The sequence below is a fragment of the Prinia subflava genome, chromosome 2 (genome assembly GCF_021018805.1).
Source record: "Prinia subflava isolate CZ2003 ecotype Zambia chromosome 2, Cam_Psub_1.2, whole genome shotgun sequence".
Taxonomy (NCBI): Eukaryota; Metazoa; Chordata; class Aves; order Passeriformes; family Cisticolidae; genus Prinia; species Prinia subflava.
Genome location: NC_086248.1, coordinates 113,063,850 through 113,079,644, shown reverse-complemented (window position 1 = coordinate 113,079,644; position 15,795 = coordinate 113,063,850). Strand labels below are relative to the sequence as shown.

The 15,795-nt window shown below is 52.9% G+C and overlaps 2 protein-coding genes across 5 annotated transcripts; both read left to right on the top strand.

The window, feature by feature from the left end:
- The first annotated feature begins 525 nt into the window (after positions 1 to 525).
- On the top strand, positions 526 to 6,290 carry LOC134547565 (serine/arginine-rich splicing factor 7). 2 transcript variants are annotated; one of them, XM_063391673.1, is made up of 9 exons: positions 526 to 641; positions 980 to 1,160; positions 1,300 to 1,476; positions 2,434 to 2,508; positions 2,630 to 2,731; positions 3,239 to 3,292; positions 4,584 to 4,628; positions 5,315 to 5,350; positions 5,993 to 6,290. In XM_063391673.1, exons 1-9 carry the CDS (start codon positions 620 to 622, stop codon positions 6,015 to 6,017), a joined length of 717 nt encoding a protein of 238 aa, XP_063247743.1. In that variant the 5' UTR covers positions 526 to 619; the 3' UTR covers positions 6,018 to 6,290. The 2 variants fall into 2 exon arrangements, with proteins under 2 accessions (XP_063247743.1, XP_063247745.1); XM_063391675.1 differs by lacking the exon at positions 4,584 to 4,628.
- A 1,873-nt stretch (positions 6,291 to 8,163) lies between these two features.
- LOC134547564 (uncharacterized) lies at positions 8,164 to 15,795 on the top strand. 3 transcript variants are annotated; one of them, XM_063391670.1, is made up of 8 exons: positions 8,227 to 9,141; positions 9,839 to 10,273; positions 10,808 to 11,049; positions 11,998 to 12,091; positions 13,185 to 13,272; positions 13,838 to 13,993; positions 14,365 to 14,484; positions 15,673 to 15,795. In XM_063391670.1, the coding sequence occupies exons 1-3, from the start codon at positions 8,569 to 8,571 to the stop codon at positions 10,985 to 10,987; spliced, it is 1,188 nt and encodes a 395-aa protein (XP_063247740.1). In that variant the 5' UTR covers positions 8,227 to 8,568; the 3' UTR covers positions 10,988 to 11,049; positions 11,998 to 12,091; positions 13,185 to 13,272; positions 13,838 to 13,993; positions 14,365 to 14,484; positions 15,673 to 15,795. The 3 variants fall into 3 exon arrangements, with proteins under 3 accessions (XP_063247742.1, XP_063247740.1, XP_063247741.1); XM_063391672.1 differs by having other exon boundaries at positions 8,164 to 9,141; positions 9,839 to 11,049; positions 11,993 to 12,091; XM_063391671.1 differs by lacking the exon at positions 13,185 to 13,272.

The following is a 15,795-nucleotide window of genomic DNA, read 5'->3' as shown; positions in this document are numbered from 1 at the left end:
TAATGCAGTTAGGAACATTTAGAGCCCTTGTTTATCTCAGTGTATTTGTTCTGTCTTATTAGAAGATAAGCACATTGGTGTGCTCAAATGCAGATGAAAAGTCTGCCTAACGCTTGTTCCTAAAAGGGTCTCCTCATTCCTGATGGGAGTTACCTAAAATTACTTGGAAACTGTCAAGTTCGTGCTGATTTTTTCTTAAAAAATATCTACTGCACATCCATTCCTGTGTGGAAAGGTTGGGAGATGCCAAAACACAACAGCTGTCAGAGCACGCAGAAGCCGTGACGGGTCATGCATGAAGGGTGCAAAACGCAACAAGTGCCTCCCTACTCGTCTGCCCCCTCCGAGCCGGACAGGAGCTGTCACTGGGGGCTGGCGGGGCGAGCGTGTGCCCAGGAGCAGCCCGGGCTCGGCCCGTCCCTCACGTCCCCTCTGCCCCCCCAGGGCCGCGGGGCCGCCACCGCCGCCGCGCAGGGCCCGCCTCTCGCGAGAGCCGCGCGCGCCGCGGCGCGAGCCCGCCCGGCCCCGCCCCACCCGCCCCCCGCGCGGCGCGCAGGCGCAGCGGCGGTTCCTGTATAAAAGGGTCGCGCCTGGCCGGGCTCGCGCTGTCGTCGGGAGGATGTCGCGATACGGGCGATATGGTAGGGACAGCGGGGAGCCTGGGGAGTCGCACACCTGAGTGAGGGCTTCTGCTGTGGGCGGGAGGGCGAAGGGAGGGTGGCGGGAACGGCGGCGTTCGTGCCGCCCCGGCGGTGGGAGAAGGTGATCGTTCCCTCAGGCGGCCGCTGAGGGGGACGGCGATGGCGGCGGGGAGCGGAGAGCCGGAGCCGCCCGCCGGGGCCGCGGGGTCTGTGAGGGCGGGCGCGGCCCGGCGGGAGCGCTCTAAGATGGACGCGGTACCAAAGATGGCGGCGGGGAGGGGGCGGGGGAGGGGCGGCCGCGTGCCCGGCTCTGACATGGCGGCCGCGTGTCCCCCCAGAGACCAAGGTGTACGTGGGCAACCTGGGCACGGGCGCCGGCAAAGGCGAGCTGGAGAGAGCCTTCAGCTACTACGGACCGCTGAGAACCGTGTGGATCGCCAGGAACCCGCCGGGGTTCGCCTTCGTGGAGTTCGAAGACCCCCGGGATGCTGAAGATGCTGTGCTTGGCCTCGATGGGAAGTACGTGCGTGCCTGGAACTTTTCTGAGGGCCGCAGCCCTCGATCTCCCTGCCCTACACCAGCCATGCATTTCTCCCGTTCGTTGCTTGAGCGCATCAGAGGGAATATTCCTTTGGCTGACAGCTGCTGTGTCTTCCAGGATAATATGCGGCTCTAGGGTGAGAGTGGAAGTATCCACGGGGATGCCGCGGCGCTCCCGCTACGACCGGCCCCCCGCCCGGCGCCCCTTCGACCCCAACGACAGATGCTACGAGTGCGGTGAGAAAGGCCACTATGCCTATGACTGCCACCGCTATAGCCGCCGAAGGAGGAGCAGGTACGTGCGGGGCCGGGGCGGCCGCGGTGCTTCGCCAGCTGCCTGTTGTGTAGTTCTTGTTAGCAAAGAACACAATGTTACACCGGTTTTAACTCTTAATTGTCGTAAGTCAACAGGTGTATATCACAAATTTTTTTTTGCTAATACATAAAAAATGTTAATATCTTAATAATCAACCTGGTCAAAACCTTTCAGGTTTCTTCGTTTGAGTCAGTCGCCTTGATTCAGAATGTCACGAGCCTTAAGATTTCATGCTGAGGCGCCTTGCAAATCCGACACTTAAGATCCTCCTAGACCTTGAGGTGATCAGCATAAGAGGCCAGATCCCCTCGAGCCATCTACACGTAGCTTCACCTTATTCTTTAAGGGCAGAAAATTTGAGACGGTGACCGCCGTAACAGTAAATTTGGCTTTCAATTGGGGCCCCCCTCCGGTTTAGAAAGAGGAACACCAGATTGACCACATTCCCACCTAGAAAAATCTTCTTGCGTCAATCAAGCCTCACCCTGGCTCATTGGGCTGTCAGTTTGATCGTCGTTAGATTGAAGAGAACTCCTACCTAGATGCAGCGCTCGCCTATAGATACTTCTAGATCGTCTAGATCTGCTAGACCTTGGGCCAAAGAGGGTCGACCTGCAAACTTGCAAGGTTTATTTTAAATACGCATTACAGTGTTTTCTATTCTAATGTAATTCTGCAATGTAATTCAGCTTTAACATTTTTCTAGGTAGTAAAAATGCTCAAGACAAGTAGGCCCAGACATTTTTCCAACTGACAAGATGCTAGTGGTGTGGTTTTGTTGTTTTGTTTGGTTTGGTTTTTTGGTTTTTCTTTTTTTACTTTCTTTTTAAATTCTCCTTTTAGTTGTCTGAAAAAAGTTTTGACTTCAGCAGGGCCTCAGACGCGCTGGCTGCTGCAGCTGTGTGCTGATACCTGTTGTTTCTAACCCAACCCCAGGTCCCGGTCCAGATCGCGCTCGAGGTCCCGAGGAAGGAGGTACTCGCGGTCACGCAGTCGCAGCCGTGGTAGGAGGTAGGGCTCTGCCTTCGGTGTTTTCATTCCCTCTCCTTCCTCTGGGGGCCCCTCCTTCCTTTCCTGTAGTTGTTGTGGAAGGTCCCTTGCAGTGATGGGTTGGTTTCCTTTTGTTTTGTAGATCCAGGTCAGCGTCCTACCGCAGGTCCAGGTCCATCTCTCCTCGTAGATACAGATCGTTCTCACCCCGCAGGTCCCGCTCGGGCTCTCTAAGAAGATCAAGGTAAACCCACAGCACTGTTGAAGGGCACCTGACTTGGAGCTGGAATAGAAACTATCTGAATATAGCATATATAATGTAAGCCGTGAGGCTGTTTTGCAGTCCATATGTTGCTAGCAACCTATGTAGTGTTACATGCACAAGAGCTCTTGTGCATACTTGGTTAAAAATTTTAAGTGTATAATTTTGGAATTGCTGTTTCAGAGTTTTTATTTCCCTTTCTGTCGTTGTACCAAAGTTACAGCCTTGCTCTCTGGTGAAGGTTTCCAAATTCAGCTCCAAGTGTACAGGGTGTCATTGCTTATTCCAGAAGACAGTGGGATTCATTTTACGTGCATGGCAGTACTGACCAAAGGTGCTACAGCCATTCTAATAGTAAAATTACTTCTGCAAAACCAACAGTCCCGCAAAGTTCTGAGTCTTCTGGGACATTTGCAATAACTGGTTTCTGTCTCATGTGTATGAAGCATGTGATAGTAGAGCTTTCATGGTTTTTTTTTTTTTTCCCAGATCTAGGTCCAGGTCCCGCTCCAGGTCCAGATCTGTTGTGTGGCCTCGAAGCAGGTGAGACATTCATTCACTCGATTGAATTCAAACCAGTAATAATGGTTTTGGTGTGGTGTTTGATTGTGGTGGTGGTGGTGCTGGTGGTTTTTTTGGGGTTTGGGAGGAGTTTTTTTGATCTTTTTCCTTCAGTGGGGGAATTTGCCTGGGAGCACTTTAAAGGCTGTCCAGCAGAGCAATATTGGCACTTAGTAATTTATGCCTTTTCACAGAAAAAAGTAGTGGTGTACAATTTAAAGTCTGCTGAGAGAATTTTTAAAAACGAGTTAATTCTTAGATATGTCATAAATTGAGGATGGTTTTGTGCGTTGTGCTGCTTTTTATTTAGCAGTGGAAGAGGTGCTCATGCTGCTGAGTACCAGTTCTGGGTGGTTGTGAGCATTCCCATCTTCAGTAACTGTGATCCAGTCAAAAGTTATTTGTTAGTGGGGAATGGGACAGCCAGTGGCTCAGGACAGTGACCGGGAAGGTTTCAAAGTAGTGGCACATAACCTTTTGTTTAACTTGTGCCAGCAGTGTCCTTGTATAATTTTCATGAGTTGATAGGCAGGTAAAAGTGAATCTTGATTACCCTTCAAAACCAGTTGTGTGCAAAAATAGAGTCAAAGTATTTTGCTTTTTTGCCCAAGCTTATTGAATGGAGCATTCTAATGTCGAGTAACAGCCTAAATTCTGATCCTCTAGGAAGATACAGTTTTTAAGTAACAGCAAATATTTGAGTTGATCAAGTAACCTAATAAATGTGGGAGGAAAGTCTCACTACAGATTGAAGTAGATCTTAATTCCTGAGATAAACTGAGTATGGTATATTCATTAGGAGCCAGATATTGGTGCAAACTCTATATTATGCTTGCATAAAATTGGGAACTTGAGCTGAAGAATGCACCAGCTCTTCAGCACACATGCTTACTTGTGGCTGATTCCAGGCTCTTAATGTGCTGTTAAAATACTTTCTAAGATGACACTTGAAACTATTCTTCCCTTTCTAGAAGGGATACTTGCAGGTAGGAGAAAAGTGTGGGACTGTGGTGTGGTGTTTTGTGGAACTGGCAGCTGGAGCTTTGCTGGGGAGCTTCCTGTGCTTGCACTTGCGCCTTCTGAGGAGTGGGGTCTCTGCAGTAAGGGCTAAAGGATTCCCTGGAAGGTGCCAGGGAAGGCCTGCAGCACCAGGGCCTCCCCCTGTGCCTGGTGCTGCTGCCTGGGGTGAATTTGCTGTTGCTCTGTGGCTAACTCTCGATGTGTTTGCATGCCACTGGCTGCTTTGCTGAGCTTTATTTTTCTCCTGTTGTAGGTCTGAGTCTCATGGTAGATCTAAATCTGGCTTACCTGCTAAAAGGTGAGCGTTCAAATACAAGTACCACTCAGTTGGTTTTTGTTTTGGTTGGTGGGGTTCTTCGTTTTTTCCTCATGATTCAAAATGTCTGTTTGCACCAGTTGCAGGGTTGTGTTTTTTTACTTGTCACAGCTGATTTCCAAAACATTTTTCATACATGATGGGCTTTTTTTTTACAGCTGGGTTTTTTTTATTTTTGTTTTTGTGGTTTTGTTTTTGGTTTGGTTTTTTGGGGGGTGTCTTGGGTTTTTTTGTTTGTTTTTTTTTTTTGAGGGACAACAAGCAGTCCTTCCAGGATTTTGCATACAGATGTTTTTCACTCATTATCACACAAAAATATTTTTGACAGGATTTGGGGCGTATTTTCTCCCACCTTTGTTCTCAAATGCCTGTAGTTCTCCCTCTCCCTAACTGCTCGATTCACTGCTCCTGCCTCGCAGGGTTACTGTGATTTACAGCAGCTTTGAAGCTGTGTGTTGCTCTTCTCCCGAGGGCTTCCAGCATTTTTCCTTCTCACCTGCAGCTTTTCGCTTAAAGTACCGGGGTAGACTTGCTAGCAGCAGTGTCAGTGCATTTAACAACATCAAACTGTTGTGCTTTTAAATGGTCAGAGTGGTTACTGAGAGCCCCCACGTTGTGTACCAGCTGCACTGACTGGTTTGTGTGTTTGTTTGTTTGTTTTTAAACAGCCGCTCCAAGTCCAGATCACCATCTCCAAAGAGAAGGTAGGAATGTCTTCAAACTGGAGTCTGTGCTGTGGTTCAGGGCACCTGAGCTGCAGCAGGTCCTACAGAGGAGTGAACTTGGGCAAGGATAAAAGCTCAGAGTTTTTACTTGCCTAAATCTGGCAGCTATGGGAAGATGAATTGTTTATGGGCATTTTCTGCTGCTGGAAGTCTCAGAATGTCATGACAGTAACTCCTAAGGAAACCTGCTTTAATGAAGTATTTCTGAGGAATTTAGAATGTAGGGAACAAGTGAGTAATGTGAGGTGTGGAGGAAGCCACAAAAGTGGTGTAGGATTAAATTCCTGCTGGTGACTCCTGCTGGCTCAGGAGTTGCACAGCTGCCAGGCTGTGCTGTGCTCCATGTAGGGAGAAGTTTTCCTCTTATTACCAGAGAAGGATGTGCTGGAATTGAGATTTCTGAGCAGGTTTGATGTCTCAGCTCTCTTAATTAGTCTTCATATTTCAAGCTTAAAGCAGTTTCTAAGTTAAAGTGTAAAATACAACACTTCTTTCATTATTTGAGAACTGTAAATGAAAATAGGGGCTGAACTCCAGAGGAAGCCTGGGGTAGCATGCAGTTTCTGTTGGTTTTGCCATAGGAGTTGTTCTTAATGGTTTGTTGTCTTTTTCTCCTTTCAGTCACTCACCATCAGGAAGCCCTTGAAGGAATGAAAGTCCTAAAAGAATGGGTTCAATATTGAGAAGTTTAGTAAAATTATTTTGTTTACATGATAAGGGATTTTGTGATGTAAGGGCTTAGTCCTAGAAGGCTGTTTCTATCGACTAGCAATTGGCATGAATCTCTACCTTCTAAAAGTCTTGTTAGCAGACTAATACAAAACTCTTCTGTTGTGTTTGTGTTCTGTGATCTGAAAATGTTGGCTTTTTTTTTTTATTTTTATTGGTGCGTCGAAATAAATGCATTTCTAACTAAGAAGTCCATTGGGATAATCCTGCTGTTGCTATCTGGGATGGGGAAGCAGGCACTGTGCTCCCAGGGTTATATATCTGTACACCTTTTGTAGGAAATCGGAGGGGGTTTGTGGAGCACACAGGTCCTGAGCACAACCTGCAGGTTCAGGTAGCAGGATCTGTGGGGAATTGAGAGCGCAGGTTCCTCCTGTGTGACCCTGGCACTGAAGTGTGCCCAGGGCAGGGCCTTGGTGCTCTGCTGATCCGTGGTTGCTGTGGGAAATGCAGCATCCCCATCTCCCCGTGGACTGCTTACTGAAGGAATGAAAGAGTGCAGGATCTTTGCCACTTGGATTTCTCTGTGCAGCTGATGATGGCTGTTACCAGGATGGCAAGGAAATTGGAGTGCCAGGTAATTCTAGGAATGTCAGGAAGGACAGCACCCTGCATTCTGAGAGTTGGGAAACACTGGGAACACCTGTCTGCCCATGGGAGGTGGGGAATGGATTCCTCACTTTGCTGTGCCTGGCTTTTGCTTTTGTTTTATTAAAGTGTCTGTATCTGAACGTGTGGATTTGCTCACATCCCATCCTTCTCCCTCCTGCCAGGCCATGGAGGAGGGAGCTGAGCCAGCCGGGGCTGATCCATGCCAGCAGCTCTGCAGTGCCACTCTGCACAGGGCTGTGGTGTTGGCATTGCTGTCATCTTCCTCACAGGAGGGGGTGTGTCATTGTGAAACTCCTGCTAACAATTCATGTGTATTTTGTAAAAAACCCAGCTGTTCTCCAGTGTCCCTCCCTCCACTCCTCACTGCTCGGGGTGGGGATCAGACCGTGCTGGAGGCAGAGCTCGCTGTGCTGTGGCTGAGAGGTGACAGCCCAGTGCTGTCACTCGGGCACTTGGTGTTGGAGCAGCGTGGCTGAGCAGTGCTCAGCGCTGCAATTAAGGCCAAACGGAGGCAATAACAGCTCACTACTGCTACAGCACTTTACCACACACTGGAGCAGCCCAGTCCCGGAGCAGGAGCTGGCCTGAAAGCTCCCAGAAGTGGGGCTATTCCAGCTGTGCAGGGTGGCAGGAGCACTGTCCCACAGCAGGACATGGCAGCAGTGGCATCTGCCCAAGAATTCATCTTGATGCACTGCAGCAGCCCCATCCTGGCTGTTCCACTTCTGCCCAGTGCAGGATGGGCTGGAACAGCCTCTCAGGGATAATGTCCACATGGCCCTGGAGTCTCGCTGTGTCAGTGGCTGGGACAGATAAAAGAATTATGAAAGAAAGGCTTCATAAAATCAGGCCTGCTCTATTAAATTCATAGCTGGCCTGTCATTTTTTCCAAGTAGTTCAGCAATTTGCAAGTTCCCATGTGAAAAGAGTCTTGGCACGAAAGGCTCGCTAACACAACCACCTATTCTTGGGTTGGAAAACAAGTGCATCTGTGTAAACAACGATCTGCTCCGTGAGAAGCAATGGAGGAATGTAAACAACCTGAATCTTAGCACGTACACAAATCACCTTCTGACCAAAAAATAAAGTGGCAAGAACACTGCCAGCCACTAGGTGCTGCACACGTGGTGTGTGAAAACTCCATAAAATAAGTGATGTGAATAAAGAATCGGCTTTTCCCGCATGAAGAAAATGGAGTCTGGGCTGCCTTAGTACAACACCTGCTGACCCGAGGCGACCGCAGGAGGCGCCGGCCGAGACGGGACCCGAGAGATGGAATACACGAACAGCCCGCAGTGAAAAGAAACCCAAGCGGCGAATCCACAACGCAGAGAAAGGCTGCGGCCGCGGGACGGCGCAAAATCCACAGACAGGAACCGGGCGGGAACGCGCGAACGGGACTAAACAGGAGAAAGTGAAATGGCGAACTTGATGGGTAAGGCGTAGAAAACAATGTGAGAGCAGAGCTACAAAAATGCCTTTTCTATCGAAAGGTGGGACGAGTTGGGGCAGGTTTTGTGGGCAGGGGAGGATACGGTAGCCACACAATCGTTACCGACATGGTGTTTTATTAGAAATTCGTTTAAAAATGACAGTCTGCAGAGGGGACCGCAGCTGCTGCGGCAGCCGCCCCCCTGCGGGCTCCAGAGACCGCTCGGTCAGTACCTCCTGTGTGTGCAGGTCCGGTTCTGTTCCCTCCACCCACGATCCAGGGAAAAGCTGCCCTTTAATCCCGTTTTTCCCGTAGAAAAGACCAGTAAAAAGTGTTATATCCGCTTCGGAACCGCTTTCAGTCCCAGCCGTGTGGGGAGCGAACAAACGCGGAGGGACGGAACCGGGTGCGTGTGCTCTGCCAAATGCTTCCGGCGGGACACTGTCCCCGGGAGGCGCGGGGTGGCCGCTCCCGCTCCGCGAGAAGCCGCGATGGCGGCGGTGGCCGCGGTGGCGGGCGATGGCCGCGATGGCGGCGGTGGCCGCGGTGGCCCCGCGCGGGTGAGGTTTTATCCCCCAGAAACCCCCGAGGTCAGTTCGCAGCTCCGCCCGGAACGCGTGAGCTCTGCAGACGGCAGGAGCCGGCGCACATTTCGCGCAGCACAGCTCCCCCCGCGGCTGAGGGCTCCAGTGTCGGTCCCTTCACCGGCGGCGCCTCCCCGCGGAGCTCCGCGGGCTCCGGGCCGGAGCCACAAGCCCTTTATGCCTCTTTATTTCTGTGTTTTCGGTGTTTCCTCCCCTTTTGCTACACGCGGCCTTTACAGGGTTTTTGTGTTGTTTTCCCCCCGCGGGTGTTGGGGCAGGCGGGGGTGCAGCAGCCCCGTGAGGGCTGTGCCGGCTCCGCACCGCTCCCGCTGCCGCCGCTGCCCGGGCACTGCGGAGTTACGGGTCCAACCCCTTCGTGCGAGCACGACACGGCGCCCTTCGTTGTTCAACAGGTTTAATTTCTGTGGTAACGTCGTGTTTCCGTGGGCCTGTGGCAGGAGGGGGCTTTGGCAGGCAGGGCTTTCCAAGTTCAGGGCTATGGCAGGCAAGGCTGAATGTCTGTGAGGCAGAGCTTGTAGCTGGGTTTTTGTCTGAGGTTGTGGTAGAGCATCCAGGTGTGGATTAAAAATTTGCAAGCGCTGTCCACGTCTCTCTCGCAGCCCCTCTAGGGTGTGTGAGGGAAGTGCACGCTCCGGTGTGGCAGAGGAGGAGGGGAGGTGTGTAACAGGGAGAGCTGGGCTGCAGCTGTGGCCCAGAGGAGCAGTGCAGCCCCCAGGCTGTGTTGGGCTGGTGGGGCAGCTCCGCCTCCCTTGTGTCCCCAGCAGGATGTGACTCCGAGGAGCTGGGGCTGCCTTGGGCTGCAGGAGAACAGCCCCGAGGGGCTCTGCTCGTTGTCTCCTTTGAAATACCCAGCCCTTCCTTCTGAGGAGGGGAGAGGCACGCTGGTGTCCCCGTCTCTGTCCCCATGAACGGAGGCTGCAGCCCTGCAGTCACAGCTGGGCTGTGCTCTGCCAGATGAGCAAATCCACCCCGCTGCCCCTTCTTTTGCTCAGGCTTTGGCTGCACTGGGGTGGGAATGGGAGGGAGGAGGTGGGGAAGTGAATGAAGGCGAGGGCAGGCTGAGATTTCTCCCCTTGGCACTGATTGCAGGGAGTGACAAGGCGGCACCAGAGCTCACAAGCTCCGAGGGAGGAAACCTCAGGAAAAGGTGTTCAAAATGCAACAAGTTTTGCAAGGAGCTGGGCCCTGGGGATCTCGGGGTTCCCCGGGAGCCGGGATAGAGCGGGGAACCAGCCCCCTGCTCAGCAGGAGCAGCTGAGAGCAGCCAGGACAATCATTTTGATTGCCAGTGCCGCATCCCTACGCGACCACAGCGCAGGCGCAGGCTCTGCTCCCGCTCTCCTTTCCGAAGGGATCCACCTCGACACCGGGATTTCAAGGGGAAGAAGTTCAAAGAGGAAAAATGCCGAGGGTCCCGCCCCAGGCTGCATCATCCCCCCAGAGCCTCCAGGCGTGCCCGAGACGGAAAGAACTACGCTTTCCACACGCAGCCAGGCTCAGGAAAGGAGCGAGCGGTGCCTGCAGGTGAGCGGCCGGAGGGGAGAGGGCGCTGCGCAGCGCTCACCTGGGCCGGGTGGGACCCGCGGGGGGACTGTGTCCTTTTGGCACTGATACGGGGGACCCGGCTGCTGTGGGGGGCCAGTTTGTCCCGGGACTTGAGGCTCTCTGGGGCCGTATTTCATGGAACAAAGCTCGTGCCGCGTTCCCAGCTGCGAGGACATTTTCTGGCATGGGCTGGGCTCCGTTTTGCGGGAAGCACCGGGCTGGGTGTCCCTGTGCCCACCCCCACGGGGCGCAGAGAGAAGCTGCTCCTGTGGCTTCGGCCGAGGGACAGTGGGAAGAACGGAGCAGTCCTGATGGAAATCGATGGAAAAACAAGTTTTGTTTGGTTTTGGGCTTGGCGTTTTCCCCCGACCCCACCTGATCTGTGTTTTCTGCCTCGGGAAACAGGAAGAGGAGACAGAAGGGGGAATGGGGACAAAGACAATTCGTTCCCCCAAAAGGGACGAGTTTCTTTCTATTTCTTTCCTGACCCACCCGGAATGGTTTGGGTCTCAGGAGGCACCTGGGAGGCTCCTTTTGTGTCCCGGGTGGAGCCGTGCCTGTAAAAGGGCACAGCGTGGAGCGGGGCTGGGAGAGGAGCCGTGCTGGGGACCGGTGATGCCGCGGGGGTTTGCCTGTGGAAGCGGCCATCAGTTTCCTGATGGGAGTGCTGGGAAGAGAACCGAGAGTCGGTGAGAAATGAGGAAACACCGCAGCTGGAGTGCCGGGAATGGAGAGTGTGCAGTGTGTGTTGTCTGGTGAGTCTCCTGATATCCCATTCTAATGCTGTGCTGGCACCCAGTCACCTCGTTTCCATTTGAGCTGTCTAGAAATATGCTAAAATGACAAATTGGACTACAAAATGCACACGGGAAGCTTCCTGTTCCTAAGGGAAAGCTTTAGGGATGTGCTTCTGAACTGCACAAATAATTCCCGCTCCCACAGAATCCTGGGGGGCCGTGGTTCAGGGGCAGGCGTGTCAGAGAAGTGGCATCTTCAGTGCCACCCTCACAGCGATTTTCCTTGGAGCTCTTGGGATCGGGAGGAAATGGTGTTCGTGCTCTCAAGCACAGAGCGGGATTAGGGCTGTGGCTGTGTCTTTTCCTGCCTTCTGCACCGTTCCAAGGATGCTCTGGAATGCTTTGGCTCATGGCAGGATCATGTGTGTGTAAGAGCTTCCCTGCCTGTGCGCGCAGCTGGGCCAGTACCTGGGCATCCCATGGAATCCCTGGGCTTGGAAAAGCCCTTTGTGATGCTGAAATGCCCCCAGGACAAGCGTTGCCAGGCTGGAAGCAGAGCGAGTGGCAGCGAGGGAAACCCGGGAGCGTGGTGGGAAGGGTTTTCTCCCTTCTCAGGACACCCTCAAGGCAGGGCTGATTTTTCAGTGTTTGTCTGCAGCAGCAGCAGCTCCCTCCCTCCATGGGAGCTGCCTCAGCTTGGATGAGTGTGAGGATGTCCAGCTCTTCCTCAAGGCTGGGAGCATGGCAGCCTAGAGAGCTCGTGTTAAATCTTGTTTAAAGACTTTTAGTATCAAAATCTATGAAAACAGAGACTTTGAGGAAATAACATCCATAAGTCTATTGCAAGCATAGGTACAAGCTGTCTTTATTCGAGGTGCACATTGATGGATGTTTTGTCAAGTCACTCAGAACAGAATGTGTTCAGAGAGCTTTGTGTTAACCCCTTGTGTTCTGCTGGCAGGGCAGTCTCACCCCGGCTCTTGGGGGCTGTGTGAAGATTCCTCCCTGGAACAAGGTCACCCCCTGAGGATGAGCCACAGAGATTCGCTTGTTGGAGCAGGTGAGGAGCAGTTTCTACTTAGAAATTGTTTTTGCTGGCTTTCATGTCACTGCTGCAGTGTTCCTTCAGACTGCAGCAGCAGTGACAGCCCCAGTGCTGGGCAGGGAACTGTTCTGGGGTGGGGCTTTCAGTCTCCTCAGTGTCCATTGAAATCAATCGTTTGTTTTATTTGCATCAGTCTCTCTGTTCTGCCACCCTTGGTCCCACAGGACAGAGCTGTGTAAAGGTTCGATCCCATCCGTACAGAGTCCTGCCAGTGTTTCCAGCAGCAGGTGCTGGAGGCATCAAGGGCTGCCTTTGGAGCCTTGTTCTCCCCTTGTGTTTTACAGAGGGTTACAAACTCTGCCCTTAGGGATACAATGCTTATTTCTGAATCATTGATCCTACAGCTGCCCATCATCAGCCGCGTCCCCTCTCTGTCCCTTCTGGCCATCATCAGCCGTGTCCCCTCTCTGTCCCTTCTGCCCATCACCAGCCGTGTCTCCTCTCTGTCCCTTCTGCCCATCATCAGCCGCGTCCCCTCTCTGTCCCTTCTGGCCATCATCAGCCGTGTCCCCTCTCTGTCCCTTCTGGCCATCACCAGCCGTGTCCCCTCTCTGTCCCTTCTGGCCATCACCAGCCGTGTCCCCTCTCTGTCCCTTCTGGCCATCACCAGCCGTGTCTCCTCTCTGTCCCTTCTGGCCATCACCAGCCGTGTCCCCTCGCTGTCCTTTCTGCCCATCACCACCCGTGTCCCCGCTCTGTCCGTCGGATCCGGGCCAGAAGCGGGGCTGTCCGCGCGGTGCCGCCCTCCTGTGGCCGCTCCCGGTACTGCAGCCCCGGCGGCGGGCGGGACCCCGGGAAGGCGCCCCAAAGCTCCCCGGCCGCACGGACAGCGCGCTGTGGGCTCGGGGACAGGGACACGGGGCTCCTCTGGCCTCTCGGCTGGGTTGAATTGCCCGGGAAATGACGCTGCTAACAGACCGGTCCTAGCCGTGTCTGCTGGAAAAGGGCAGAGGTGAAGCGGTGAATGCCAGAGCTCCTTTGGGATGATGGAGCTGTGGTGTTCAGGGATGCAGGGTGTGAGGGACTGGGTTTGCCTGTGTGTTTCCAGGTCAGCAGGAACAAGAGGAAATGTGGTGCCAGCAGTGTGTCCCATCAGGCTGTGTTTCCCTCGAAGGACAGAGAGTCTCTGAACTGAGGTGAGATTGATGTGAGTGCTTGGATGAGCAATGCAGGGAACAGGGAGCTCGGAATTCCAGGTGCTGATGGCCATTGCCTTAGGTGTGTTTGGTTTGGGTGTGAGAGAACTGGGATTTGGGCTGTTTTGGGGAAGAAGGAAGGGAAGAAACCCACTCGCTGGATATGCAGTGAAGGACTGTGTAGCAGGGAAGGGGAGAATTTATAAACCCTATCAATATTTCACCCAAATTACGGGTGGAGCTGTGGTGGGTGTGGGTGGAATTGGTTATTCACGGATGATGTTCTGTTATTCCTTGTGCAGCAATTTCATTCTGTTGGAGGATTAACTGTCCGTTACTTTTCTAACAAAACCTGTCAGGAGTTTAGATTTAGGTTTAGCCATTGGGTCGGTTCACTCCAAACGCCTGCCAAGGCTGAAGGACTGGGGTGATGAGTGCTCTCAGCAAAGGTCACTTATTAATACTGTGTCAGATTTCCCTCAGCTCTGGGCAGGAAAGGAGAGGGATTGGACCAGGAACTCTGCAAACAAGGCCTGTGTGATGGTTGGTTTCTTGTGTTTTTCAGTGAGCCGGGGCTGGCACACGGACTCATGCAGGTACTGATCTGGCACCGGAGCTGTTGCCCTTTGGAGCCATCTTGAAGGTGTGATCGTAGAAGATTTTGGAGGCTGTTTGGGAATTCCATTTGGAGCTGCATCTCGCTGCAAGCGCATCGGTCCAGGTGAGGGTTCTGACCTCTGCAGGCTTGTGCTCACCTTGGCACAGGCTGGGGCTGGAGCAGGTTTTCCAGGGAAGCGGAGTTCACTGATCTGGAAAGCAGGGACCTGCTGGGATTTGCTTTTGCAAATCTGACATGACGTTTGTAAAACCAGCACAAAATTCTAATCCCTGTGGGTTTTGTGGAGGAGGTATTGGTCACCCTGAGAACTAGATCAGAACTGGCTTCTGTGGAAAGAGAGTCTGAGGTTTGTAAATGCCACACTTGGTATGATCTGTGTGATTAAATCAAGTCCCAGCCCCAGAGGCTGATGGTTTCTGCTCATTCGTGTCCCCAGCCTGTTGCTAACCCAGAGGCATCTGCTCTGCTTTCAGGCTGTCCTTGCCCTGGTGCCTGCAGTGCCCAGTGCCTGAGACCGAGAGAGCCTTGTCCAAAGGGGCCTTTGGCACCTTGTCAGGAATGTGGCAGCAGCCCCATGCGGGAGCAGCTTGGAGGTGAGAAGTGGGGCTGTGTTTGGGGCTGATCCAGGTCAGGTGAGTGTTTACCTGGGGGTAGGAGGAGAGTTGGCCCCACATGCTGAGTTCAAGCAGGATCAGGGTGACAGATGCTGCATTTTGTGCAGCCTGCGAGTTTCTATCCCCCCCTGGAGATTTCCCACTGGGGTGTGGCAGGGCAGGGAGCAGCTGCAGGTCCCGTGCGCTGCTGGCCTTTGTCTCTCTGCTGTGCCATCAGACCCTGGGAATTTGCCGCTGTCACTGCCACCGCCACCCTGCCTGGGGGCTGCGTCCTCCTGGCAGCCCTTGCCAGCCCCACACACGAGCTCCAGGGGTGCCTCTGTGCTCTGGGAACGTGCCTCGTCCCTGGGAGGACCCTTTTGTTCCTGGGCAGCTGGACAGAGCCTTGGGCCTTGTCAGCTTCAGATTGCAGAAGTCACTGAAAGGAAGAAGGACAAAGATTTGTCAGAGTGGTGCTGTCAGACCTCACTTGACAGTCTGTGCTTTGTGTTGGAGGCTGTTGTGTATTTGCACTGCTGGGAATGAATTTCTCCTTCCCAACTGAGCTCAGAAAGTCTCGAGGGCTCTTGGAGGAATATTTATCCCTTACTTCCCTTTGTGATAACTTCATCTCCACCCTGCCACCAGCAATTCCTTGATTTCTCCTGGAGAAAACCTCACTGCTGAGGTAGTTTGCAAAGGAGGCCAGAGCTGTGTTTGGAGCAGAGAGTGCTGAGAGCTGTGTCTGCCTGTGCTGCCCCAGCCTGGCAGCAGCCACGTGGAACAGCCTGGGCAGGTGGGATTAGATGGAGCCAAATCCCTTCATGGAAGAGGCTTTCTCCTCTGCAGATCAGGCACAGGGCAGGCAGGGAACTTTGGCAATCGGCTGCTCTGCCCCCAGAAAGTGTCACTCACATCTGCATGAATGCCATGAATCAGAAATAATTATTAATTTTAGACCACAGAAATGCTTTCTGAAACTTCTTCCCTTTCCTGCCCTTTGCTGGCAGATCTTCTCTTTCTGCCTTTGAATTTACAGCTGTTCCCTGATGTCATTTTCCCTGCCTGAATTCCTTGCAGCTCCTAGCTGGGAAAGACTGGGATAACTTAGGGGGGGACAGAGGTGAAATTTTGAGCTGTATTTTTCTAAACTTTCTAATTCTTCTGAAATGATTTCTGATTCCCCAGTGAGAAGAACATGAACTCACAGCCGTTCAGGCCTGACAGTCCCCTGCAGCGAGAGCTCAGCACACATCCACAGAGGCAAGTCCAGCATCTGAAAGAAAAACAAACCACAAACAGGAGAAAAAG

Coding starts and splice junctions, on each gene's coding strand:
- LOC134547564 (XM_063391671.1), top strand. CDS start 8,569: ATGCTTCCGGCGGGACACTGTCCCCGGGAGGCGCGGGGTGGCCGCTCC. Junction 9,142..9,838: donor CGCCCTTCGTTGTTCAACAG/GTTTAATTTCTG, acceptor CACTGATTGCAG/GGAGTGACAAGGCGGCACCA. Junction 10,274..10,807: donor GGAGCGAGCGGTGCCTGCAG/GTGAGCGGCCGG, acceptor TTTGGGTCTCAG/GAGGCACCTGGGAGGCTCCT.
- LOC134547565 (XM_063391673.1), top strand. CDS start 620: ATGTCGCGATACGGGCGATATG. Junction 2,509..2,629: donor AGTCGCAGCCGTGGTAGGAG/GTAGGGCTCTGC, acceptor TTTGTTTTGTAG/ATCCAGGTCAGCGTCCTACC. Junction 3,293..4,583: donor GTTGTGTGGCCTCGAAGCAG/GTGAGACATTCA, acceptor CTCCTGTTGTAG/GTCTGAGTCTCATGGTAGAT.